General features: G+C 55.9%; 1 protein-coding gene across 4 annotated transcripts; it reads left to right on the plus strand.

Moving 5' to 3' along the window:
* Positions 1-2,766: 2,766 nt before the first annotated feature.
* Gja5 (gap junction protein alpha 5) lies at positions 2,767-27,184 on the plus strand. 4 transcript variants are annotated; one of them, XM_046425787.1, is made up of 4 exons: positions 2,767-2,840; positions 19,991-20,162; positions 20,546-21,633; positions 26,919-27,184. In XM_046425787.1, the coding sequence occupies exons 3-4, from the start codon at positions 20,576-20,578 to the stop codon at positions 26,944-26,946; spliced, it is 1,086 nt and encodes a 361-aa protein (XP_046281743.1). In that variant the 5' UTR covers positions 2,767-2,840; positions 19,991-20,162; positions 20,546-20,575; the 3' UTR covers positions 26,947-27,184. The 4 variants fall into 4 exon arrangements, with proteins under 4 accessions (XP_046281743.1, XP_046281742.1, XP_058429032.1 ...); XM_046425786.1 differs by lacking the exon at positions 2,767-2,840 and adding an exon at positions 6,946-7,043; XM_058573049.1 differs by lacking the exon at positions 2,767-2,840 and adding an exon at positions 7,732-14,228.
* The last annotated feature ends 58 nt before the right edge of the window (positions 27,185-27,242 follow it).

A 27,242-nucleotide genomic window follows, 5' to 3' on the forward strand; every position in this document is an offset into this window, starting at 1 on the left:
CCACATCTAAGCCCAGCAGATTCTGCGTCTGGCCAAGGCTGTTTAAACAACTCAGGGCAGAAGTCCTGCATCTCCTCTCAAAACCTAGGGCCTGCGGTCATCTCTAGTTCTCAGGGGAAAGTCGTTCCAGGACCTGAGAGGTCAAGAAATGAGGTCTTTCCTGTTGTTTTTATCAGCTGAGTTCCAGGGACTTTCACTAACAGACGTCGGAGGATGACTCCCGATTAACTGGCCATCGGCTCTAAGGGAAGTCCCCAGGTTTCCTAGCTTCTCTGAGAGATCTGGCTTCTGCTCTTGCCCTCTCTGGGCCTCAGCGTCCTCACTTACTCCGGTTGACCCTGAAGTTCCCCTCAAGTGCCAGGGCTCTGGTTAGGAGTTGTGTTGGCCATGGACAGGTGGACAGGTGGGTGGGGAGAAAGGACAGACAGACAAGCCTAGGAAGGCTAGGCAACAAGAAAAACCCAGAAGGCACCCAACGGAAACAGCAGGGAGGCTCACCTGGACAGCGAGCGATTGGGAGGCCATCCTGAAGGCCCGGTTCCCCCAAGCCACAGAGAGTGGGACCCTTTGATGGAATGACCACTTAGAATCCGGGGACCCTGGCTAAAACCCATAAGCCCCAGAGAAGGGGGCTCTGATGCACCAAGACCTCCCCCGGCCCTGGTCAGTCAGAAGCCCTCAGGGGCACAGTGGGTTTCAGAGAGACGCCATCACTCTCTCTCGAGAGCAAATTCCTGGAACCCTCCTTGTTACTGAAACTGTGTCACAACTACCCTGTCCACCAGCATATCGAGATCCTCCCAGAAAGCTGGCTGAGGGCTGTCCAAGGGTCACTAAGGGGGACAGGGAAGTGGAGGCAGAACAAGGGAGTCGACCTCCTTAAAAACTCGGCCTGTGAGCCCCGCCGGGTCCTCTGGGGAGCTCTGTGTCATCCCTCTGTGGTACGTCACCCTGGCTCCCACTCTCTGGGTTCACAGTCCCTCCATCTGGTGAGTCACGAGAGCTGGGACCCCAGCACTGGGGTGGCTGCCCTGGCTCTACCCCGAGGCCCCTAGCCCCCTAACACTGCCATCTGTGGCTCCTTGATCTCCGCGTGGCTCTGGGACAACCCTCCAAGAAGACAGTTCTGGAATCCTGGCCTGGGTCTGCTGGGCACCGAGGAATCCTGTTCAGAAGGGATTTCTAGAGCACCTGTCTGAGACAAATGGCCTCCAGCGTCTTTGAGAAAAGGGCGAGATTGGGGCACTTTTGTTTCTCTCTCTGGGGAGTCTCCTAGGTGCCTGTAGGTACCAAACGAAGGCTTCAGCCTGAGGCCGGTCAAACTCGGGATCTGGCTGCCTCCTGGAGAAAGAGGGATCTCTCCCCCACTCTCAGACCTTCTCCCCCTCCGTGACTCACCTCCTCTCATTCCAGAAAGTCATGCCCAGGAACTAATTTATGGGTCCTCTCAGAGGGCTTCGAGTAAACACTGCAGCCAAGCTTGGTGGAGGCCCAAGGGAGGAAGCTAATGACTTGTACTTACTTGGCTATTGTTTTCCGAAAACAATTTGACTTCCTTTTCGATAGCCTCGGAATTCCTTCCTTAGAAATTGAGGCCACGGAGCCAGGGCAGGGCCGGGCTGGCCAGCTCCGAGCACAATGCTCTCCGGGGCAAGGTTGCTTTTATTCAGAAGTTGCATCTTAAAGGGTGGTGGGCAAACAGCCTGGGAGGGTATGGAAAATCCCCGGGATGAAGGAGACCTCTGAGCCCCTGCCTGGGCCTGAGATCTCACCTCTGTCCCAGAGCATGTGATGAAAGTATGGTGTGTATGGTGTCCAAAAACCAAACTTGAGAAACTGTGATCATGACCATTTTACAGACAAAGAAGTTGAGGCTCAGTGGCTTGCCAGAAGCCACCACGCCATCGATGAGTGAGGGACAGGGCTGGGATTCCGTCTCAGATCTGATGATTCCAAGTTGGAATCTTTCTCAGAGAGCCCATCTGTCCTGAGTAGGCAGACCTGGTCTATCCCCCGAGAAGAGTCTACATTTGGAATTCACTGGATGAAGAGTTCAAGTGAAATATCCCTGTCTCCTTTTCCTTCTCTTTCCAGTCTCTAAAGTTGGGATTGGGCTGGGTCTTGTGTTGGGGGAACAATTTTTTTTTTGTACTGGGGATTGACCTCGGGGGCACCTAACCACTGAGCCACATCCCCAGCCCTTTTTTGTATTTTATTTTGAGACCGGGTCTCACTGAGTTGCTTAGCGCCTTGCTAAATTGTTGAGGTTGGTCTTGAACTCACGATCTAGCCTCCCGAGCCACTGGGGTCACAGGTGGGCACCGTGACTCCCAGCTGCATTATGATCTCTGCCAACGATCACCTCGTACCATACCTTGGACTTGACTGGAAACATCTTTCAGAACAAGGAGAAGCAAGTCCTCTTAGTCTTTGTGGGAGGGGTAGGAGGGGGTAGATCAAGGATGCGTATTTTGTTGGAGGAGAAAGAAAGTGCTCTGGGTATGCACTACAATCTCTCCACCAAAATGAGGCTCTCTGTCTTCTTGCTTTCAAAGAGTTCCTCTGGATTTCCAAGGTGAACTTCACCTCAGGATCTCCCAGGAAAGGTCCTGGTTTTGGTTGTGGGATGAAGTCCCCAGTCACGGGCTCCCAGAGCTCAAGGGACCTCCTGCACTGACTTCGGGGTGAAAGCAGCAGTCTCCGTGCCCGAGTGTCCCAAATGCCTGGCACGGATCCCTCTTCCTCCTCCTCCTCCAACTCTTCCATGTCCGAGCCCGTCCCAGAAGACTTCTTCACTCTGGGATCCCAGAGGGTCCTGTCTGCCTGAAGCTGAGGAAGAGGTATGGGCCTGACTCTGAGCTTGTTGGGGGGTTGAGTCTTGAGGTGGGACAGGAGTTGGCTCATGGACTACAGCTCCAGGGAAGTCTGTCTTTCTCTTTCTGCTTCTTGGAACGGCGTGTTCTTGCCCTTTTTAGCCACTGTCTGGAAAGCGAAAGTCTTAAAGGGAATGGCTGATGCCTGCCGCGTCTGCATCTCAACCAGCCAAGGAGGGCGACCTCAGCCACTAACCATGGCGCCAATTACCCATTTACGCCCTCCAACGAGGCACCGGGGACTCGTGGCTCTTGCAATTAGGCTCTGACAGAAACTATTTGCATGTGTTATTGTGTAGGCTGTAAGAGAGTCAGCAGTTAGACATCTGGACCACACGTCTTGGGAAGGGGACCCGGGAGTCAGAGAGCCACCGGGTGGGAGAGACAGCTCCTGGCCGCTAAAGAGGAGCAGGAAAAGGAGACAGATTTCAAAATGCCACCTGCAGGAAGACTTGCAGGGCAGGAGATGTGCCTCTTCTTGGGCACCTTGGTGTGGGGAGCTCCCTAATCGACCAATCCCAGCTCTTCTGCCAGGACGGGGCTCCTCTTCTTGGGCTGCCTGGGGGGGCGTCTGCTCTTACCTGGCCCTGGCCCTCTCTGATCCGCCAGTGGATCTCCTGAGAATTTCCTCTGTAACTGTGGCTAGAAAGCGCCTGAATAGTCCTGGGTGAGTTCTAAGTGTCTCTGAGTCTGAGTTTTCTTTACTGTAAATGGACCTGATGACCTGTCATCTGACTCGCAGTGTTGTGGCTGGAAACACCTAGTGACAGAAGGCCTTAGGAAGGCCTCCCTCTCCTTCCCTTCATTACGGACAATCAATAGATCACTGACCGTGGAACTATTTACTGAATTTTTTTTTTCAGTTGCAGAATTTAACACTTCGTTGTATCATTATTAATTCAAATACCTACATATAGAATACTGCATTGTTGTGCCTAGAAAGCTCTTTTCTTTTTTAATTTTTAGTTATGCATGGCAGTAGAATGATTTTTGGCAGAATCTCTACACAGAGTGTAACTTATTCTCTATGGGTCCCACTCTGTGGTGTGCATCATGTGGAGTCACCTGGTTGTGTACACAGACTCAAGGCAGGAAAATCATAGTTGATCAATTCCACTGCCTTTCCCATTCCCTCCCCCCTCCTTCCGTTTGTTTCCCTTTGTCTAATCCAATGGACTTTTATTCTTTTCCTCCCCACGTCCCTTCTTGTGGGTTAGCATCCACAAATCAGAGAAAAGATTCAGCCTTTGTTTTGGGGGATGGGCTTATTTTACATAGCATGACAGTCTCCAGTTCCACCCGCTTGCTGGCAAATGCCATAATTTCATTCTTCTTTATGGCTAAGTAATATTCCATTGTGTAGACATACCACATTTTCTTAATCCATTCATCTGTTGAAGGACACCTACATTGTTTCCATAGCTTGGCTACTAAATAGCTCCTTTCTGCAAGTAGGATATCAGCTCCTTGTGGACAGGGGATGGCCTTTGTCTCTCACTTAGCGTAGGTGGAAGCCAAGGAGTGGCCAATACTCCTTTTTGAGACCATGATGTGTGCATAGTTCTGATGGTCTTCATAAGGCCATTTTTCTATCTTTTCGTCTCAAAGTGAAAGAGCATGGAATGTGCCAAGCACAGTGCCTGGCACAGAGTAAATGTTGAATGAAGCTCACTTTGCTATTCCGTCTGTAATGGGTGGAGCACACACAACCCCGTCTCTTTCTAAGACCCTTTCTCATACTGAAAATGAGAGTGAAGGGGAGGGCGTGGCGGAACTTTGACATCAGCAGACTTTCTCCACACATTTCCTGGGGTTTCCGACCATGTTCATGGTGTCTTTCTTAGCTATAAGGTAACAACCAGGTTCAGTCCCCTCAGATCTACAACCCAAATGACACTCCTCTTGCTTCCCCCAGAACCCTCCTCTCAGTCTGGGGGGAAATCAGGTGAGATGTAGAACACACTTGCAAAGTCCTTCCCAAAGCAGCTTGTTTGGGGCCAAGACAGTGTCCTGCTGTCTGCTGAGCCGGGTGCCTGGCTGGGGACACCGGTCAGGTTCTCCACCTGCCCGCAGGATGGGAGACTCAGATTTCTTTCCCCAGTTGCAGGTGGACACACACCTTGGTTTTACTTATTTATATGTGGTGCTGAGGATCGAACCCAGGGCCTCTTCGTAGGAGGCAAGCCTCTACCTGAGCCCAGCCCAGCCCCAGGGGGTTTCCTTTATGGCCTGCCTCTCCAGAGTCATGGGTGTGCCCACGCCCGGGACGCTCTTCCCTTGTGGTCTTCATCTGCAGTGATCTATGACATGATCGTGGTGATCCAGGAACCAATATTCCCTGCCCTTCCCACTTTCCGACCCTCCCTCCACCGAGACCCTATGGCTCGGTACCTGGCTCTCTCAAGGCCAGAGAGAAGCTCTTCCCAGGGGCCTTATTTTGAGGCTGGACTGCAGGGGAAAAGTCACGGGGTGGGGACAGTCTGTTTGGGGGGGGACCTAGGTACCACCAGGGCTTCCTCTCGGCTTCAGGACTGGGTTAGTGTAGACGGGGAGGAGCGTGGTCTCCGCTGTACCCACAGCACTTCCCGGTCCTCAGGACAACGCCGGGAGGTCGGTGTCGCTGTCCTTGACTGGCTGAGCGGAACAGAGGTCGACTCGCCCAACGTCATGCAGCTAGTGTGTGGCAGAGCCAGTTCAAACCCAGACAGGTTGGCCCAGAAGTCTGTCTCATACTCTGCAGGACCGGGGAGGAACTCTGGCCAGGGAATCAGATCTCCAGGTGGTTTCTTTTACTGGAGGTGTCGCCCCTCTCCGTGCAGGGAATTCGGCCCCATGTTCCTTCACTTTTTGCTGATGCTAAACTTTTTCACCCATGAAAAGCACGACCCACTAAGAAACAGCTGTGTGCACTGTTGGAGTGTCGTGATGGATGCTGTGTGGGGAAGCACATCTCAGGCGGTGACCTGGAGCAAGGGACAGCTCGGGGCTGGCCTCGCGAATGCCGCCTGCTACCGTGGGCGAGTTGGAAAGTAGCCTGGCTCCGTGCCTGAGTGCCCCTGGTTGTTCCAGATGCTCTGTGCGATTTCCTTCCGGTGCCACCATCTCGGGCTCTCAGTCACTGGTGTGAGCTCCGTCTGCTCACAGTGACCTCGTGGTCGACACGTCCTCTGCCTGGGCCCGTGTCTACATCTTAGCTGAGGAGTCAGGAGAAGACAGAAGGAGGGGGCTTTGGAGAGATGTCCCACAGTTTCCGGGTTGGCTCATCTGTGACACATGATCTAATAAGAGACAACCTCATTTCCCTTGATTCCACTCCACTGGAAGACCTGATGTGGGAAGAGCAAAGAGATGAAGTCTGGCATTGGCTGAGACTTCTAACCCTACTTTGACTGACTGGTCACCATGCTCATGTCCTTTGCTCTCTCTGAGCCTCATGGGATTAGAAATCGGAAAGACTAAGTGAAGTAAAACAGGTGACAGGTGAAGTCCCGGCCCAGTTCCCGGGGAGCATCCTGGGGGTGGGAGGGTTCTCTCCCCCACGTGGGACCCAGAGGTCAGGTCCTTTCCCTTCCAGGCTCCCCAGGGCCTGTCTGGGTGCTGGTGGTCGCGCTCTGTGAAACACGTTTTCCTGTGCTGCTGGGTGCTCTGCTCAAGACGGCAGAGCAGGGTCCTGAGGACTCGGCCTGTGCGTGGACACCATTCTTCTCTGATGTCAGGCAGGGTGGGCAGAGGGTCTCCTGGCAGGGACAGTCTTCCTGATGATGCCCGGGAAAGCTGTGGCTGGGGACTCCAGAGGCCCCACAGAGAGGTGGCAGGAAGGGCCCTTAGGAGGCGGCTCGCCAGGCCAAGCTCCAGCCCTGGTGACAAGGACAGCCAGAGGGCAGGCCCCAGGGGAGGAAGGGGGCCGCCTGGTCCAGGAGGAGGAGAGAGGGAGGTTGTGGAGGTGGAAGGAAGAAGTCTGTTAAATGGGAGCAAAGACTCTACGAGGTCAGAGAGGGGCGGGAGGAGTGGAGGGGAAGGGGTGGAGAGTAGGAGGGACAGTGGGAGGAGGGTGACAGAGACGGCTAAAAGAGGCTGGGAGGGGACAGCTGACAGGCCAGAGCAGTCCCCGGGGGCAGCTGGGCAGCAGGAGCACAGAGGGCCCCGGAGCCCCCGGAGGAGCAGCCGCAGGTAAGGCTGGACTTGAACTCGGATTAGCTTCAAGTCAGGGGAGTGGCCCGAGGGGACACTTGACTGCCCAGGGCTGGAGGGGGACAGAGCTCCTGTGGGTCCTGAGAGTTTACCCCCTGTCCTCTCACTCTTCCCGGGATGGCGAGCTCTGAAGGAGTGCAGAGGGGGACTCGGTGACGCAGCAAGAGAGGACTGGGTTGTTAGGGGAGCAGCAGGGGTGTGCGTGCGTGTGCGTGTGTGTGTGCGTGCGTGTGTGCGTGCGTGTGTGCATGTGTGTGTGCATGTGTGCGTGTGTATGTGTGTGTGTGCGTGTGTGTGTGAGTGTGTGTGCATGTGTGTGCGTGTGTGTATGTGTGTGTGCATGTGTGTGCATGTGTGTGTACATGTGTGTGTGCGTGTGTATGTGTGTGCATGTGTGTGTGCGTGTGTGTGCGTGTGCGTGTGTGCATGTGTGTGCGTGTGTGCATGTGTGTGTACATGTGTGTGCGTGTGTATGTGTGTGTGTGCATGTGTGCATGTGTGTGCATGTGTGTGTGTGAGTGTGTGCGTGTGCGTGTGTGTGCGCATGTGTGTGCATGTGTGTGTACATGTGTGTGTGCGTGTGTATGTGTGTGCGCATGTGTGTGCATGTGTGTGCATGTGTGTGTGTGTGCGTGTGTGTGTGTGCGTGTTTGGGGGGCTTTGCGGTTACAATCCAGCCTGTGGACTTGAAGTGCTCCTGGGGCATCTTAGCAGCTGGTCACTGGTCCATTTTCCAGAACTTTTGGGAAGAGAGTTTGGCCCTTTAAAAACAGAAAGCGGCCGGCTCTGCCGAGCTCCCTCGGAATCTTTTCTGAAACGCTCTCCTCTCCGCAGCATCAAGGGGAGTGTTTTGATTTTTTTTTCTTCCTAAGGCATGTTGGATGGTTTAAAAATACTCTCTGCTCAGTATTTCTGCGGAGGGTCACGTCCCCACTGTGCGGTGGCTCATGAGGACTGCAGGCTGGTGCCGTCAGTGGGGAGGCTGGGGTGCAGGACGCAGCACTTCCCAAGCGCTCCCTCGGGCAGGGTGAGGCGCGAAGCCAGCAGAGGGCTCTGACTCCTGAGCGCTCTCCTGAGCCAGTGGTGCAAGAGCCCAGACTTGGCCTGGGGGACTCGGGTCGGTCCCCGAGTGGCTGTGTGACTCGGGACAGGACAGTCCCCACTTCGGGCCTCAGTCTCCTCGTCTGTACCTGAGGTAGAAGTTTCCTCCCAGCAGTCGCGTTGTGCAAGGCCCAAAGCCACCGGCTCAAGCACCCTCAGAGCCCCCAGGAGCGGGCCGCCACCCAGAGTTTCCATGTCCCTGTCCGTCCCCTGTTTGTTCGTCCCCTGTTCAGCCTGTCTCTTACTCCTCTTCCCCGATTCCGTCCTGTCCGAGGGGTCCTGGCCTCCCCCTCAGCACATCACTGTTGAGGACACACGTTGGCTCAACAAGGTGCTGACACACCAGGTCCATCTGGCCTCCGAGGAGCAGGGCGGCTGGAGCCCTGGAATTCCGAGCAGCTGCGCAGAGGCGTGACCAAGGCCAGCATCTGGAGGTGTGGCCACAGGTGGACCAGCCTGACTTTCACGTCAGCAGGCCGAATGGCCTCCACTTCTCCCCCCACTGTCCCTAGATCTGGCTCTCAGGGGCCACCTTCCTGTGGGGCTCCTCAAGGCAGGGGACTGCTTGCCCCCCGCCCTGGCCAGCTCTCCAACCCCTCCCCACCTAGCAGCTGCCGGTGCAGAGCCCGCAGGCCGCGGCACCTGGTGGGGACTCCCGGGGGGCTCTCTGGCTTCTTGCCGGGCACACTCTGGACGTCCCCTACCCAGACACGTGACGTCCATGGAGCCAGCGCAGTCACAGAATCAGGTTGCTCTGCGTGGCCGCTGCCCTGGACGCACAAGTATCTCGCTGGGCTCCTGAAACGCTCCTGAACGTGGCTGTTCTTATTTCTGAACTGCCCCACTCCTGTCCCCGCTCCTGTCCCCCATTCTTTGCACTGAGCTGACGTCTTAGGACATTAGAACTCTGACACCTCCTCAGCCTCCTCCTCGGACAAATAAGGAGGGCGAGGCCTAGACAGCAAAATGACGGCGGGAGATGACAGTGAGTCACGCCACTCAGTGGGGAGGACACACGGCTCTGCCTGCCGTGTCCAGGGCCCTCTGCCCCCTGCCCTGGGCCGTCCCCAGCCCCCGCTGACTCTGCCACGTGAGCGTCTCTGTTGCCCCCGGTGCACGCTCCTGTCATCTCCATTTTCTAGTAGGGGACACAGCAGGGGAGGTTGGGCTGCCACCTGCCTCTTGGGTACTGGATGACATGACCTCTGGGCCCCGTTAATTTAAAAAGGCAGGGGCTGGCCTTATGGGGGTCAGACAGGACAAGGCCTGGAGACCTGCCATCCTCAGGGCCAGGGATCCAAGGCTGGGCTCTGCCTCTGTCCCAGGGAGCAGCTCACTCACCCTCGGGGGATCCCAGTGGCTTTCTGCATGAAGTGGCCCTCATAGACCACCCTAGCTTCAGGTCGAGGGAACAAAGTGGGAGATGGCCATTTCCTGGAAAGATTCAGGTTCCCGAGAAAGAAGCTGACCTCCCTGGTACCCTTGGAAGGTTGGCTCCTGGGGGTGACAGTTGGGTGCTACTTTGTGAATACGTCATTTTTGACATATCAGCAAACAATGGGCAGGAGAAACCCAGCAATCTAGTCACTTTCACATGGGAGGGGAATCTTGAGGTCCTGGAAGAGCCCAGGGGGCCCTTAGGGTGTATCCGACTCAGGAGTAGAGAAAAAGGAAGAGCCTGAGATGTTAGCTGCATGACTCGGGGCGAACCATTTTCTGTCTTTGATCCTCAGTTTTTCCATTTGGTGAAGAGCTTAATAAAATCTTCCTGTAATGTTTAGTGAAGATCAAGTGATTCTTTTTCAGTGCCAGGGATTGAACCAGGACCAGGGCCCATGGTAGGCAAGCTCTCTGCCTCTGAGCAGCACCCCCAGCCTGGTATTTTTAGTGGCTGACACGTAGTAGGTGCTCAACTAACAGCAGAATTATAAGGTAGAAGCCAGGTCACCTGGTCCTCAGCCCAGGTCTCTTTGAATTGCTTCTTATTTGTTGCAAGGCATTTCTTTAGTGGCGGTGAGCCACAGCACATGAGGCTGAGACTACGTGGCTGGGTTTTTAACTACAGACTTTTTTCTGGGACTCCTTTTGCTGACCTCCAAGGTGCAAGCAGGAAGTCTGGATTCGCCTCAGCTTTGCACTAACTGGACACCCTATCCCATGGTAGTTCGCGAGTCTCCAACTCCCCCATTCTCTAGAGCTACACTGTCTCCGGCCACCACGCCGGCCCCACAGGAGCGCACTGGGGTCAGGGAGGGGTGGCTAAAGTCACAAGGAGGCAGCTGGAGCCACAAAGAGCCTCTCACGAAATGGTGACACGACGTGTTCACCGGGGACTTCCAGATCCTGACTGCAACCTGGAGACTTCGTGGTTCGGAATTTCTAGAGAGGACAGAGGTGACGAGGGTCAAGATGTGGCTGCCTCTCAGATCCCAGCGTAGACACCCCTCCTCCACTTCCCCCTCTCTGGTGGGCGTCCTGGCTGGGTGGTCAGATTCAGAAGTGCACAGCCTCTCGGGGCGGGGGGGGGCATGTGCATGAGGCAGGCCCGGGGCTTGAGTCACAGCCATGTGAGGGGACAGGTTGGGCCTGTCACAGGAGCTAGAGGGACTGCTCTGGGCAGGTGCACCTCTCTGCACCACCTCTGCAGCAGGGAAGGCTTCTGCCTCATGGAACAAGGAGCAGACAGACCAAGGAGCGTCCCCGCCTCGATAGTCCCCGCCCAGCACTGGGCCACCCACTCCGTGGAGTGGCTCCTGCATCATGCTGGGGGTCTTTACTGGCCGTGTCAGAGAGGAAACCAGGGCCCTAGCATTATTTCCTGCTTTCTACGGGCCAGTCACCTCCTCTTTATCCCCGAGTGGGCACTTCCATGTGCAGACCAGCTGGACACCAGGACTGAAATGACTGACTAAGGCCACACGGCTGGAAAGGGAGGCCCGCCGGGCAGTGGTCCCGCCATTTCTCAGGGACCGCGAGTCCTGTCGTCTGAGGGTTGCTGGTCCTGGGGCTCTTGTCATGACGTGCCATCAGTGGAACACAGCCCTCTATGTGGCCAGCCGGGAACCAGCAGGAGACACCCCGCAGCCCGGAGCAGTTAGTGGCTAAAAAAGGAAATGACTTTCCATATGTGAGTTCTGGCCAAACGGCGGCAGATGCTGAGCGTCTGGGAATCCGCACCACTGTGGGCGAGGCCCCGATGTCGTGACCAGTTCTAGGAACAGCAGGGGCAAGAGGTGGCCAGCCAGTGACCAGAAGCTAAAAGAAGCAGCTCGGGCCTCTTTATGGGATGTGGAAAAGTGAGAGGAACCCTCCCACCGGCTGAGGCCGGGTCCCAGTGCAGATCCATTGGTCTGTCCAGCCTGGGGCCTCCTTCCTCCCCTTTTCAGAATCACAGAGAAGGCGGGCTTTGGAGTCAGCTGGCCAGGGCAAGTCCACTTATGCAGGATTTGCTAGTTGTGAGACTGTACAAGTTCCCTGACCCTGAGCCTCAGGTTTTTTCCTGTGAAATGGGACAATACCACATTCCTACAAGAGTTAGGGGAAGGATTAGAAAGTGTGACTTTCTAAGTGAATATCCGCAACTGAGAGCTCTCTGTTGAATGATCACTCGGCTTTCCTGGACCTTAGTCATCCAGGGTAGACATGAGGGTTCGCTGTCTGATCTCTAGATCGCTTTCTGTTTACCGCTTTATGACAAGATGGTGGCTCAGCACGGAGATGTGAGCGTCACCACAAGCAGAATCTTCATGACTGAGTGCACGTTACAGATCAGCTCCCTGGGGAACTCACAAGGACCTCTGGGTGTTTGCTGTGATGGAATCTGTCCGTCCCCCCTCCCTCCACCCTGTGAACACTGGTTCCCAGCATTTTCGGGAGCACATCACTTCAGCATGACTTCCCTTCCCCACTTTGTCTGTCCCTGCTCCGTCTTGGCTTTGGAGCAGCTGTGACAGCAGCGTGTCTGAGTATTCCCAGAGCCCTTGCCAGACAGGAGGGCTGCGGTGAGCGCGGCACGCTCTGTGGCTTTCCCCTGGCTCTCGTCCCTGCCTCCCTCCCTCTCTGGAGCAGTGCTGTGTGGCCGGTGGACTGCAGGTCCCACAGTGCCCAGCTCCGTAGCCACTCTATCAGCGTGCGTCTGGTCATTTCCCCTGGGACCCAAGGGCTTCCCAAGCCTAAGTCAGGGGAAAAGGAAGAAAATCTAGGTGCCCACCCACTTCTGATCAACGTGTGTCCCAGCAGTGACCTCACAGATGTCCTGCCTCGCGGACATCACCTTGTGTAAGGGGCCAGCCCCTGACCGGCAAGGCCTCACCGAAGAGGAGGACTTCAGGCAATGCAGACAGCCTCGTGGATTGCTAAGGCGGAGGCGGTGGGCGCGGTGCTGTTAGATGGGCCAGCTCTGGCCAGTGGCTTTGACCCCAACTCCACCCTTTACTAGCCGTGGGACCTCTCTCAATCACACTTTCTGAGCCCTGTTAAGTGAGGGTAAGAATATTCCTTACTTCTTCAAGTTGTTGTGTGAACCAAGAAATAGGTATTGAAGTTTCACACACACACACACACACACATGCACACACAGAGACACACACACACACATGCACACACACACATGCACACACAGACACATGCACACACACGGACACACACGCACACACACACAGACACGCACACACAGACACATAGACACACGCACACACACAGACACACACACATGCACACATACACACATGCACACACACATGCACACACAGAGACACACACACACAGACACATGCACACACACGGACACATGCGCACACACACAGACATGCACACACAGACACATAGACACACGCACACACACAGACACACACACATGCACACATACACACATGCACACACACACATGCACACACAGAGACACACACACACAGACACATGCACACACATGGACACACGCGCACACACACAGACACGCACACACAGACACATAGACACACGCACACACACAGACACACACACAGACACATGCGCACACACACACAGACACACATAGACACACGCGCACACACACAGACACACACAGACACATGCACACACACACATACAGACACACACACGGACTCACGTGCATGCACACACACACAGAGACACATGCACACACACACAGACACATGCACACATACGCACACACAGACACACACGCACACACATAGACACAGAGACACACACACGCACACAGACACAGATGCACACACACAGACACACACAGAGACACACACAGACACATGCACACACACAGACACATGCACACACACACAGAGACACATGCGCACACAGAGACACACAGACACATGCACACACACAGACACACACAGACACATGCACACACACAAATACATGTGCACACACAGAGACACACACACAGACACATGCACACACACGGACACACACGCATGCACACACACACAGAGACACACACACAGACACATGCGCACACACACAGACACACACACACACACACACATAGAGTATCCGACGTATGGGAAAGTCTCTATAAGTGTGTTTTGTTGTCATCATCATCATCACCCGCGTCCAGTTTCCCTGTGTGTGTGTCACTCTGGATAAACTAGGAGAAGCAGTGAGAGTCCCCAGGACAATCAAGACACTCGGGGGCTGAGGCTCGAGACCAGTGTGCCTGCCGCTGTCCCCTACAGCCACCTTACGGCAGGACTGTGGGGGGGTAAGAGTGAGGTACCAGAGATGTGTGGTGTGGTCACCCTGACACTTCATAAAGCCCTCCACTGTGCGGCAGAGCCTGGGACTTCCTCGACCACAGAAGTGACTGGACACGTTGGTGCGTCCCTCTCAGCAGATTCTCCACCTGGGAGGCAGCCAGCTCCCTGGGCCGTTCCCTCGGGGGTGAGTGGAACAGAGCAGAGCGGGGACTGGCATCATTTCTGGGAATGACGACCTTCGTTGAGGACCAGGGGTCTGTCAGCTACTGCCCAGGACATGTGTCGCTGTCCAGAATCAGACCCAGGCCCCGTGGGGCGGTCTCGCGGCCTGACCTGACAAACTTGGGTGAGTTCCCCCGTATTCTGAGGAGGAGGCCGAGACGGAATGGCCTACCGTGACAGAGTCTCTGTCCGAGACGCGCCCAGTCCTCTGGGCCAAGTGGGAGGCTCTCACAGGCAAAGGTAAGGCCAGCGGCTTCTGTCTCCCGTGACCACAGAAGGGGGCGGGAGCCCGAGGCCAGCTTCCCGGGGGCCACTGGTTGGCGTGCGGCGTGGCCCCTCTTCCCTTCAGCAGCCGAGAAGGGCCGCCCTGGTCAGCGTGGCGTTTGGTGTTTTGAGAGCCCGAGTGCTTTGCCCCCATCGCCGTGGTTTCTGTGGAGGTCACAGGTGCCATGTGCAGTGCTGGTCACTAGGGAGTCGGGAGGGCACCTCGGGGAGAGGACAGTGACGGGCAGGTGCTCAGCGTGTCTTCAAGGTGGGGTGGCAGGGAGAGTGAGTGGGCAGTAGAGCAATGGCCCTCAGTTCCCACGGGAGCCCCAAAGACTGAGGGCAGCCTAAGGCCAGCGCAGACGCAGGGGCGGCGGGAAGGTCACCAGGGCTGTGGGAGGGGGACGGTTTCTGTGACTGCACAGACAGGATTGAAATCAGCAGAAGAAGGGGACCTTCGCCATCCTTGGGAGACAGTGGCACCCTGCTCCCTTACAGCGCGCCTTCTTCAGCAGGGACAAGGGGGCAGTCACAGCAAGTGTGGGGGGGGCGCGGTCACTTGTGGCCACCGCCCAGGGACTGCCACAGCGTGGCACTAGTGAGCCTGCAGCCCGTTGTCTCCAGCCTCCCCTGGGGTCATCCCATTAGGGTCTGAGCACAGTCCACCCCTGGGGTGAGAACCCTCAGGCTCCCCGCATCCCCCCACCCACTCTACCCCCCAAGGGCATCGTGCACACCTAGTCCTACTCGGGGACCGCGGGGTCCTCTCGCCCACCCACTCTCTGCCGCTGCCACCTGGGCCAGCGTTCCCCGTCACCTTGGGCTGTGCTTCATGTCCCACAGGAGGGAGTTCCCTGCACCCCGAGTCTCCCCGAGCTCCAGGTCTCTGACTTCCAGCACAGAGCTGGCCTGAGAAGGCCTCGCTCCGTCTTACGAACTGGACTGAATCCTACTTCCCCAGCGCAGCGCACAGTGTGGCGCACATCAGAGGGCACGACACATGTCTGCTTGGTGGCTTCAGAGCTGACCCTGGCCTCACCGCTGACAGCAGCCATGTCTCGGGTCACTCCTGCCCTTGGCTAGCAGGAGTATGAGGTTCCAAGGGCAGAGCTCTGAGTGGTGGGCTCCGCCTTGAAGGAGATGGGGCGCTCGCTGACACGTGCCAGACTGGTCATGAGGATCCGTCCATTCATATAAAAATTGAATGTCTGTGTTTCAGTCAGCTTTTTGCTGCTGCGACCAAAAGACCCGACAAGAGCAATCAGAGGGGAATTTTTTTTGGGGGGGTCTCCAGGTTTCAGAGGCCAAGTCCGTAGGCGGCTGGCCCATTGCTCTGGGCCTCAGTGAAGCAGAACTTCATGGCGGAGTGTGGTGGAGGGAAGCGGCTCAGGACAGGCACCAGGAAGCAGAGACGGAGGGAGAGTCCTCCCCACAGGCCCAGCCCCAGGGACCCACTCCTCCACCCAGAGCCTGCAGTCACCACCCGACGCTCAGGGCCGACGCTGATTGGGTCGCGTCACTTCTGAGCTTCTTGCGGGTCTCCCACACGACCCTTTGGGGAACCCCTCTGGTCTGAGCCCCGACACTCTGAGGGTGTTCAGTCCTGAACAGAGCCATCACGGTCCTTCCTTCTCTGAGCTCACAAGAAAATGTTAGAGAAGCACATTCTGAACATGGGAGTTTCCTTGTTGTCTTGCTGGACTTGGGAAGGAAGATCTGAATCTCCTTAGAACCACTTTGCAATCTTAGGGCTAAACCTCTTCAATCTCGGGCCTGTTCCATATCTAACAGGGGAACCTAATGCCATGAGGGTACAAAGTAGAAGGCAGGGCTTTGACCTGGGGAGGTGTGCCACTCATTGGAGGGAAAGCTGTTGTATCCTCGAGGGAAGGATCATGCCTGGTTTCATGAATTCAAGAGACATCGCTGAGTGCCTAGTGTTGTGGGAACTGGCACCCCCTAGGTTTTTTCTGAGTACTCAGAACAGTTGAGGGCATGTACTAGGAACTCAGAAAGGTACTTGTGGGGTGGCTGATGGCAAGAAAGTCCTGGAGAACAAGTCCGAGGCAGCATGTGACCAGGTGTGAGAGTGCATCCACGTGCTGAGTGGTGACCGGCAGTGTTTGAGAGTCCAGGAGACAGGAGGAGATCTGGGGTCTGTTTAGAAGACCTCTCATCTCATCCTACAGCCGTCAGAGGAAGGAGTCCTGAATATCAAGGTATGACTCAGCTGGGTCGTTACAAAATGGCTTTCTTTGAAAACGTCAGAGGTGTAGGAGTGTGATGACGTGGGCATCAGGAGAACACTAGATTCGGAATGTAGATTCCTCAGTTTTATTTGTAGCCATATATCAGGAAGTCAAGGCCCGAAATGATTCAGGTTCACAACCTATAAAATCCTTCCTCTGACTCTTTCCCTCCTGCCCAATGCACCATGTTACTCTGACCAAACGGCTTCCTTAGTAAGCCCTGCAGAACTGCCTTGTCCCAGATATGACACCCTGAGAGGATTTGAAAGAAAATGTTGAACCTTGGTGATGAAGAACTTTGTAGTAGAGACCTTTCCTTCCAGGGACTAGGGGCCGTTTCTTTGGCATGAGAATCTCAGCACCAGCATCAGTTGCAGAGGGCTAGTTTCACCAAGTCTTCTCCAGACCCAGTGAACCAGATTCCACTCCGGCCACACGCTCCCAGAGCACCTTGCCCTTCCTTAACTCGAACACACCATGTTTTATTGAAATTCTGTTTTCATTTCTCCCTTTATGGAAAGTAAAGTCAGTTAAATTAGCCGGGCATTGTGGCGCACACCTGTAACCCCAGCAAATCAGGAGGCCGAGGCAGGGGGATTGCAAGTACCAAAATCTAAAATGATTTTTTAAAAAGGGTCAGGATATCGCTCGTGGTGGAGCACCCTGGGTTCAATCCCCAGTATCAGAAGGAAAAACAAGTCAGGAAGGACGCACGCAGTACAGACAGAGAGCCCTGTCTGCCTTTCCTCCTTGCTGGGCCCTCAGTGGCTGGCCGAGGCCTGGCACCTTGCAGCCGTCCGTCCCTACAGTGGAAGAGAGCGTTCCAGGTGGGGGTACAGAGGGGCCAGGGAAGGCGGAGGCCAGTTGTCTGCCTGTGTGCCTGGGGAATCGCAGAGCTCAGTGCTGAGCGGGTGAGGGGCCGGTGACAAGACAGGGTGAGGCCGAGTCAGAGCGTCTCCCTGGAGGCTCCAGTTGGAGTCTCAAGAACGGCTGGAAGCCAGGGGCGACTGAGGCAAAGCGGTGGAGGGAATCCCATGAATGGACAGACTCTGCTCTGGGCCTGGGAACTTCCTTTGCCCGTGCACACTTCCTGCTGAGAGCCTTTTGGCGCAGTGTCCCGTGAGCTCACCAGTTGCTGGTCACAGGTTTCTTGGGCTGGGGCCATGAGGGCCAAAGGGGAGCCGATGTCCCTGGAACCTGGCTCCGCGGGACACCCTCACATCATGAGCTGAGCGGCTGGTGGTTTCTGAAGGTCGCAGGAGTCATGAGTGAAAGGCCTGCTCCTCTTTCCTCGGCAGGGCCGGGCCTGCCTGGCTGCTGTGCCTGCTCGGCTGAATTCCGTTGCTCTCTCCCTCGGAGACGTCTTTCCTGATGCCCGTCCCGATTTTCCAAGGTGCTCCCTTCTCAAGTGCTGCACTCTCTCCAGGTGGATTCCTTGCCCACAAGTAAGGCGGTCAGCGGACCAGCCTTTTGGCAGACGAGACCAAAGGGTCACGTTCTTTGTCTGGAACCATTTTTGTGCTTTCTTGGGGACTTGCAAGAAATGAGGGACAGAGACCATCAGGGAGATGTCATCAGGGACTGAAAACATGTCCCAAATCCCGGAAGAAGAGAACGTGTGCTTCTGTGGATTCCCTTCCGAGCTCCGTCCCGTTTCCTCTCACCCCCACCCTGCTCTTCCCTTCATCCCTCTCTTCTCCTTGGTGAGGCTCTCTTCCCACCTTGCGCTCGCTCTCTCCTTCTTCCCGACTTCTCTACTTGTCAGTGAGGCTGAGCCCCGTTCCATGCTGGGCTTTCTGTTCACCGTCCACCGACCCAATGGGCTAAGTCCGAGTGCTGTCCACCTGGCGGACGAGGGAACACAGACTGCACACTCAGCCGAGCTCAGCACACAGCCGCCGGGATCTGAACTCAGTCATCCGATTTCCGTGCCTGTCTTCCTGTAACCACTGGCAGGTTTCTTTTCCTCCGTTGGGAACTCCCCGTCATTCCCCGTTTCTGATCCTCTGCTCTCCTTCGATTCTTTCCCTCTGCCTCCTTCCTTCCTTGCTCTCTCGCACCATATGCCAGTCACTGCCCGTCTGGGGCTGAGCCCAAAGGTGCTGAACGCGTCTGCGTGCCCAGGAGGGATGACAGACCATTCAGACGCTTGTCTTATCAGCCGTTTTCCTTTTGAGCAAATCCTCCACATTTTCCAGGTTTGGAGGCCCAGGGCGGGCCCTTCTCCACCTGGAGTAAAGGGCAGATGTTTAGTCACCAGCCAGAGGCAGGCCTCAAGCCCTGGGTGAGTCTTTGATACGGAGAGGGACAAGGATAAGACCCTTCCCACTCAGGGACTCTGTCATTCTCAGGGACCCCACATGCTCTCAGGGTTGGGGACCTGGGGCTGGGAGGAGTCAGAACCCGGAGACTGGTCTCTGGCGAGGCCTCACCTCAGGAGTCAGTGAATGTGGGCCGTGAGAGGCAGCACCCCACCCTGCCTTTCCCCCAGCATCAAGCATGTTCCAAAAGGAACCAGAGTTGGCATCAAGACAGGAAGGTCAAAATGTGGCCTTGACCACCCAAGGTCCTGTGCGACTCTGATGTGCGCCTCAGGGCGTTGGCCAGCATTTCTGGAACTCTGTGGGCACTTCAGACCTTTGGCCCACACAGCCCTGTCCATGGGCAGGAAGCGAAGGAGAAGGAAAGAAGTGTGGAGAGGCGCCTCGCTCACCGGGGGACAGAGAAGCCGTCCTGAGCCCTCTGTCCCCACTGGGCGCCCTCGTCCTGCGGGAGCGCGTCTGGGTTTGCCTCCTCTAATGGGACGCGGCGAGGACCAGGAGCGTCCGTCCTAGTTAGCGTCCCACTAGTTAGGGACATGGAGGCGCATCGCTCTTTCCTTCACTCAGCCAGGCTTCCTGCACGTCCACTCTGGGCCACGCTCTGGTGATGCAGAGGAAAGTCTCTGTTTTCAAAACGCCTCTGTTGGAAGAGCACAGCCGGGAGAGGTTGTAAAACGTGTGTGGGAGAGGGGTGAGTGTGCCCGTGTCCCCGCAGTGTGAGCAGGAAGGTAAGTGTCATCAGCTAGAGGAGAGGGCCCGGGAAGTCACAGTTGAAAGGAGAGCGTTGCTGAGTCTGTCCACCAGGACCGGGCCTGCGGGACAAAGGGAGCCCAGCACTCAGCAAGTCCCCCAGGGGGACCGGCTGCGCTGCTCCGGGAAGGCAGAGGAAGGCGGCCAGCAGCCGCGGAAGCTGAGCGCTCCTCCCTAACACCGTTGAGACATGCTGTTCCTCCCTCTCAACACGGCTGTCCCCTGGATGGTCTGTCATTACAGAGTGCTTCCCGAGAGGCCAAAGCTGCCACAGCCAACCTTCTTCCTTGTCTCCCACCTAGGCCTCCGGAACCCTGAAAGATTCCTTTTCTGTCAATCATCCAGAGCCCCGGATGTTTGCCCTGTAGTTCTCAGCACATCAGACACTTCATCTACCTTGATCCTCCAGATCCTCCAGTGCACTTATTTCCATCCCCATCCGACAGACAAGGAAGCGGATTCCGGGAAGTAAATGTGAGTCGCGGTACCTGAGAACTCCAGTTCTGTGTTTCTTTCTCCGGTGTTTGTCTGGGTGTGGTCTGTGGACTGTCTGCACCAGAATCACCTGGGCCGCTTGTGGCAAATTCAGGTTCTGGGGCCATCAGACTCCTGAGGTAGAATCTCTGGGAGTCTGAGCACAGGTTCCAACTGTAACTCACACCTGAGTTCATTGCTAGATCCTTCCAAGTGTGGAAGCCAAATCCCCTCTCTTCATTTTTGCTGGGGGCTGGGGGTAGAGTACACTTGACTTCTATGTTGGGCTCTTTGGTACGGATCAAGGTCCAGAACATGACGGACCTTGCAGACCTTTGCAGAAACACCACCCCCCCCTCTCCCCCAACCCTCTCGGTTTGCAGAAGCCCCGGCACCGTCCCCTCCCCTCCAGCATGGGCGACTGGAGCTTCCTAGGGGAGTTCCTGGAGGAGGTCCACAAGCACTCGACGGTCATCGGCAAGGTCTGGCTCACGGTGCTCTTCATCTTCCGCATGCTGGTGCTGGGCACCGCGGCCGAGTCCTCCTGGGGGGACGAGCAGGCCGACTTCCAGTGCGACACGATTCAGCCGGGCTGCGAGAACGTGTGCTACGACCAGGCCTTCCCCATCTCGCACATCCGCTACTGGGTGCTGCAGATCATCTTCGTGTCCACGCCGTCTCTGGTGTACATGGGCCACGCCATGCACCACGTGCGCATGGAGGAGAAGCGGAAGCTCCGGGAGGCCGAGGGGGCCAGAGAGGGCCACCGCGGGGCTGGCTCCTGCGAGTACCCAGCGGCCGAGAAGGCGGAACTGTCCTGCTGGGACGAAATGAACGGGCGGGTGGTCCTCCAGGGCACCCTGCTCAACACCTACGTCTGCACCATCCTGATCCGCACCACCATGGAGGTGGCCTTCATCGTGGGCCAGTACCTCCTCTACGGGATCTTCCTGAGCACCCTGCACGTGTGCCGCCGGAGCCCCTGCCCGCACCCGGTCAACTGCTACGTGTCCAGGCCCACGGAGAAGAACGTCTTCATCGTCTTCATGCTGGCCGTGGCCGCGCTGTCCCTCTTCCTCAGCCTGGCCGAGCTCTACCACCTGGGCTGGAAGAAGATAAGGCACCGGTGGGGCAAGCCTCAGCAGCACCTGCCTGAGCGCCGGCTCCCGGGTCCCTCCGGGGCCACGGCCCAGAGCTGCACGCCTCCGCCCGACTTCAGTCAGTGCCTGGAGGACGGCCCTGGGGCAAAGTTCTTCCGTCCCTTCGGTGACAGCATGGTCCCCCCGCAGAACCCGGACAGCCTGGCCGCGGACCCAGTGCCAGGCCAGCAGCAAGATCCCAGGGAGGGTTTCATCCAGATCCGGTATGGCCAGAAGCCCGAGGTGCTCAACGGAGTCTCCGCAGGTCACCGCCTCCCACACAGCTATCACAGTGACAAGCGCCGTCTCAGCAAGGCCAGCAGCAAGGCCAGGTCAGATGACCTATCCGTGTGACCCTCAATCATGGGAGGACCAGGGGTAGGCGGGGAGAAAGAGGCCCGGGGGGGGAAAAGGGGTCTCTTCCTCCCCGGGTCCCCATCCTCGTCACTCCTCTGCTCCTGTGGGCCCTGCGTCTCCCCGGTGGGCGCTGCTGAAGGTGTACCCGGAGCTCTGAGAGTGAGGAGACGGGGCTCCCCAGGCGCTGCCTCCCCACCTCCACCTGGTGTCCTCCGGGCCTAAGCCAGAGGAAGGGAAGGGTAGCCCAGGAGTGGAACGCCAGAAACACCCCATTACGGCCTCCTGCTCGATCCCCAAAGAACCCGACCCAGCCCTGACCCGCCCACGGACGAGGTCAGAGTTCCCAGCCCAGAGAGGACTGGCATCACGCCTGCTCTGGATCGTGTCCCCATGGGCCGTGTCCTGGGGTCGGTGAGGGGCCTTGCCTGCCCCGGTGCTCCTCCTCTACTCAGTTTTTAAAGGGATCCCCAGAACTTGACCATCAGTCTCAACTTGAGAGGTGCTCTGGTCTGTACCTCTGGCAGATGGCCCATGTTGGGGACGTCCCTGTCTTTCGCCAGAGCGCACCCAGTCCACAGGGCACCTGCTCTCATGGGGAGTCTCTGTGCACGCAAACGCCACTGGGATTCCTGCCACTACCCGTCCTCCTGGGGCTCCTTCACAGCTCAACTCAGTGATAGAAACCATTCTCGCCCCTCCTCCCGATCCTCCCTGGGCTGTTTGTCCAGCGTTCCTCCAAAGACCTTATCAACAGGGGTGGCCGGGCACAGTGGCCAAGCCTGTGATTCTAGAGGCTCGGGAGGCTGAGACAGGAGGATCGTGAGTTCAAAGCCAGCTTCAGCAACTCAGCAAGACCCTGTCTCTAAGTAAAACCCAAAGAAGGCTGGGGGTGTGGCTCAGTGATTAAGTGCCACTGGGTTCAAACCTGGGAAACCACCCCCTCCCAGCCAAAAAAGATCTTATGGACAGGAAACCCCAAGAGCCCTTGTCTCTCAGATTCTGCCCAGATCACCAGCACTGAGGTCAGCGGAGTTTCCCGAGGACTTATGAAAACAGAGACAGAATTGTGCTCCCTAGATTCCTCTTGGGAAAAAGTAGTTCTGCTGTGATGATGAGAATGAGAAAGGAGAGAAGCCCCTGGAGATCATCTCCCTCCTATCCCTTCTGCTGACTGCCAACCTGAGTGCCCAGAGGAGGGCGGTGGCACCGCGAGACCCAAGGTCTCCCCAGGTGTTGGAGGGTCAGAAGGAGGGAATCTCCAGGTTGTTTAGTTCTGTTTGGGAAGGCCCTTATTTAAGGGGCACAGACTCCAACCTGTCTCTGGTGCCCCCAAGGAGACTGCCAAGTGAGGGTGCAGAGGCTCTGCCCCCTGACGCTGTCTGGTGTCTCCAGATGAATCCATCACGGTGCCTCCATTTGGAATGCAGATAAAGGGCACCCAGAATTGGACAGTGACATTATTACCTTTGAAAATGCATGTGTGCGTGTGTGTGTGAGCGAGATGCATGTTTTTGAACCAGAGATTCTGTGAGATCACTCCTTGATGGTGAGGTTTTACAGGAAGAAAAAGAGAAGTGATGTGAGTCATTTTTCTTAATAAACTCTGTCTTACATCTATCTTTTGTGTCCCTTCTACATTGTGACTCCAAGAGAAGGATGAGGTGGGAGTTGACTGGGTGGGGAAGGGGAGCTTTGGGGTCCCATGTGTGAGGGCTCCAATCCCAGCTGCTGATTTGCAAGTGGCAAGCCCCTTAATATCTGAGACTTTGTTCTGTCATCTGTAAATCGGGCCTCGGACTGTTAAATGAGAGACAGTCTGGCCGAGTGCTTGGGGCATAGTTGTGCGTGTGTGTGTGTGTGTGTGTGAATAGTCTGTTGTTAGATGGGAATCGTCACCATCATTACCCTGATTGCTTTTGTTCCCATTTAGAAGAGTATTTGAAAACCTGGGACGTTAGGACTGATCCCAGAACTCCCCCTTGGGAGCTCACAATCTGACCTACCTGAAGTGATCAAAGTCACTCCACAAAGGAAGCAACCACAATAGAATCAAATACAATCTATGATCAATTCCAAGACCCATAAGGCTCCAGAAAGTGATATGATGAGGGAAAACAGAGGCGGGGAGAGACCTGGCTCGGACCTGATGAGCGGCTACAGCTCTGGAGAAGGGACCCGAGGGCCACTCTGGAAGAGGTCTCAGCACCCCGCTCTACGGACATGGAAACTGAGGTTTTCCAAGATTGGAGCAGCTTCCCACTGGCCCTGCGGCAGGAAGAGCAGAAATGATCCCTGTCCAAACACGCGTGGAGGCACATCTCGCCCTTCACCAACAAACAGGTGTCATTTCCAAAAGAGTGAGACGAGGTTAGTGAGAAGGAGCGCGAGCGTCCACACCGATCCCGTTGGTCAGCTGCTCCGGAGAGACCTTGCAGAGAGGTCACTGAACACATCTTAGGGCACCTGTGTCGAGATGTGGGCGTGCACCTGTGCCAGGTTACGGCGCCTCGCCCACAGGGTCTGAGGAGTCCAGCCGGAAGAATGACCTGGGACTCATTTGTTTTTTCCCTGGAGAAAAGTAGCACGTCTCGTGGTTCCATAAACACAGCTACAACGTGCAATAGTTCATATCATGCTCTGAGTGCAAAGGCCCAGGGGACTGACTCCTCTGTCGTTTTTTTTTTTGTAGTTGTAGATGGACAGAATGTCTTTATTTTATTTGTTTATTTTTATGTGGTGCCGAGGATTGAACCCAGAGCCTCACATATGCCACTCAGCCCCAGCCCCAGCCCCAGCCCCAGCCCCAGCCCCAGCCCGGGACTCATTTTTTAGTAAGATTGCAACCTCCTGAATTTCTGCACTCATTTTCTCTCTGCAGCCGAAGCTCCTTCACTAAGAGCATAGTTGGTGGATAATACAGTGAACACACTGAGTTTTAGGCTCCTTCAGGCCCCCTTCCTGAATTCCCTTCCCCTGGTGCCAGATAAGGCCAGAATCTCTCCACTGACTGGTGTCTCATTTCAATGGCTAAAGGGTTTAAGTAGTTAGATGCTAATAGTGCTCCTATGGAAAATCACAGTGTACCTGAGTCTCAGATTGTTTTCTTAATAGCAAACTTTTGACAGCAGAGAGACAGGGCCTTGCAGGTGTTTGGAGGATTGCTTCCACGATGTGCAGATCAAGAAATCAGTGAGGCTGGAGAGGGCCACCGAGAATAGCCGCCCACCTCCCCGTCCCCGGGAGGCCCCGGGAGGCCCTGAAGCCAGCCCAGGTGCAGGCCCTTGACAGCACATAGAATTCAAATGACAGACATGTAAACGGAACAGGGTCAGTGGTCCTCCTAGTGCTGGTCACCTAGCGGTCGTCAGCACTGGGGGGGTCTAGAGGTTCTCACTCTTCTTCCAAGTGGAAGAGGAAAACTTTCACTCAACAAGTATTTATTGAAACACTATTTTTTGTTGGTGTATAGCATTCTACAGAATGTGGGTTTCCTTTGGCATGTCTGAACAGGCACAAAACATGATTTGGACCCTTCCACCCCTGATGCCCCCCGTCCTTCCTCACAGCCCCTTTCTCCACCCTAATAGTCTCCCATCTTGAATGTTCATTTTGAGCTGGGCATTGGGTTAGGAGTCAAGGATACGATTTTACGAACCACACGGAACTCCGGCCTTTTGTAGCCTGTGGTCTGGTGGGGGAGGCCCTGTCTGCAAGAAACAAACAAACACACAATGTCACACTGTGGTGAGTGCCACCAAGGAAACCTCAGGGGGCCACAACGCCTGGGCGGGGCCTTCTTCAGAGAGGGTGAGCGGGGTCCTCTCTAGAGAGGTCTTGTTGCACTCGAGGTCTGACAGTGAGGACACAGCGCTGGTGAGTGGGGGCCACCGGCAGGGCACCCCGATTCCTTCTGGGAGACTCCGGGACACAGCTCTTCTCTGTCTTGGTCTGCCCGACATTCTTGAAGGACAGAATTCAGGCCACACCTCAAACAACACTCTTTGGTACCAACTGTCACAAAGCACACACAACTTTTTTCTATAAAGACGTCGAGGGACAGAGGAACATTACAGAGGTCTGAATTAAAGCAAGCAATAGCGTGCGTGGAAGAGGAAGCAGCCTGTCCCATGGGGCGACCACGATTTCTACAGGCATCAGTTCTTCTGCTTGGGGCGGTCTGCGCTAGGCCCAGCTCCTGAAGGAAGACTTGGGAAGGGGTGTGGCTCCTTGGGGACAAACCAGCTTCAGGCTTACCTGGGAGTCAGGGCTGGGGGAGGAAGACTGGGTCCTAGTGGGTGGGCAGGAGCCCGCAGGGCGAGTCCCAGGGTGGCCTTGTCATTGGAGAAGTCACAGCAGTGAGACCCCGGACACAGAGGCCAGCAGGGGGAGGGGGAGGGGCGCAGCCGCCGGGCAGCCAGGTCACACAGTTGGGCCACCACCAGGCAGGCAGGCCCTTCAGGACAATTCTTAGCTGCGGTAGGACACAGCCTCCAATCTGGCCCTGGGGACAGACCTCCGACTCAGGGGAGGGACACTGACTTGGGCAAGGCTTTGTCTTCAGGCCGGGTTACCTGGCAGGACCCCCCGACGGAGCCTTGGACACAGTGACCGTGGGACGTTGGCAGGATGGCGCGAGACTCAGGTGAGGAGAGCTCTTGCCAGGAGACTGTATGACTTCATAGACACCTTCAGAGCCTCAAGCCAAGGAATGGCCACAGAGTCCAGGCCCCTCACTGAATCAGGTGGCAGGTAGGCAGGTGATGTTTGGCACGGAGCCTGATGCTACTGAGAAATCAGCTGAGTGGCACCCACTCCTGACCCAGGATGAAGCCCTGGGGGGCTGTGGCTCGGAAAGGACCCGTCCCTCCCTCCCTGTGACCCAGCCGAGTTTCCACTGCAGCGAGTGCAGGCCCTATGACACTGGGACGGCTTACTGCTAATCAGGGCCTCCTCAGAAGGAGAAGCCGTTCGGGGTGTGCAGAGCCTGGCTGTGCAGCCGGCCAAGGTCAGTCCCCGTCTCCGCTGCTCTCCCGCCAACGGAAGGATCCAGAGTGGAAAGTCACCTTCTGCCTTCCTGGGGTTTTTCTTTAAGGGGAATGAAATGTGAACTGGAGGGTTTTAAATGTAAAATGTGGGTTTTTATATTGGAAACCAATAGGATTTGGATATGGTTGCTGGGGGGAAGTCAGTTCTAAGAACACCATGTATTTTGGTAACAAAGAAACAAACCTGGAATTGTTAAGTGCTTACTGTTTTCTAGGCCCTGGGCTAAGAGACTTCATGAATGACCATTTCATCCTTAAAATGATCTATGGGATTGTCGGACCCACCTACAAGGGGAGGAAAATGAGATCCAGAAACCTGCACACTGGCCGGCGGAGGACCGGCCCCTCTCTTGCTGTCTGCATCATGCTATCACATACTCTCATAAAAAGGCAATGTTCAAATTGTCTGCACACCATGTCACGATGTGTAAAAGTAGGTATTTGTAAGAACAAAAACAAGAAATAAACCAAAATGAAAGCAGTTGCACCTATTTGGTGGATCTGTGGGGGGTGCACTAATTATCTTTATTTTGTGAATT

This window comes from Marmota monax, unplaced genomic scaffold (genome assembly GCF_021218885.2).
Source record: "Marmota monax isolate L192 unplaced genomic scaffold, Marmota_monax_Labrador192_F-V1.1 WCK01_AAM20220418_F8-fsc00320, whole genome shotgun sequence".
NCBI lineage: Eukaryota > Metazoa > Chordata > Mammalia > Rodentia > Sciuridae > Marmota > Marmota monax.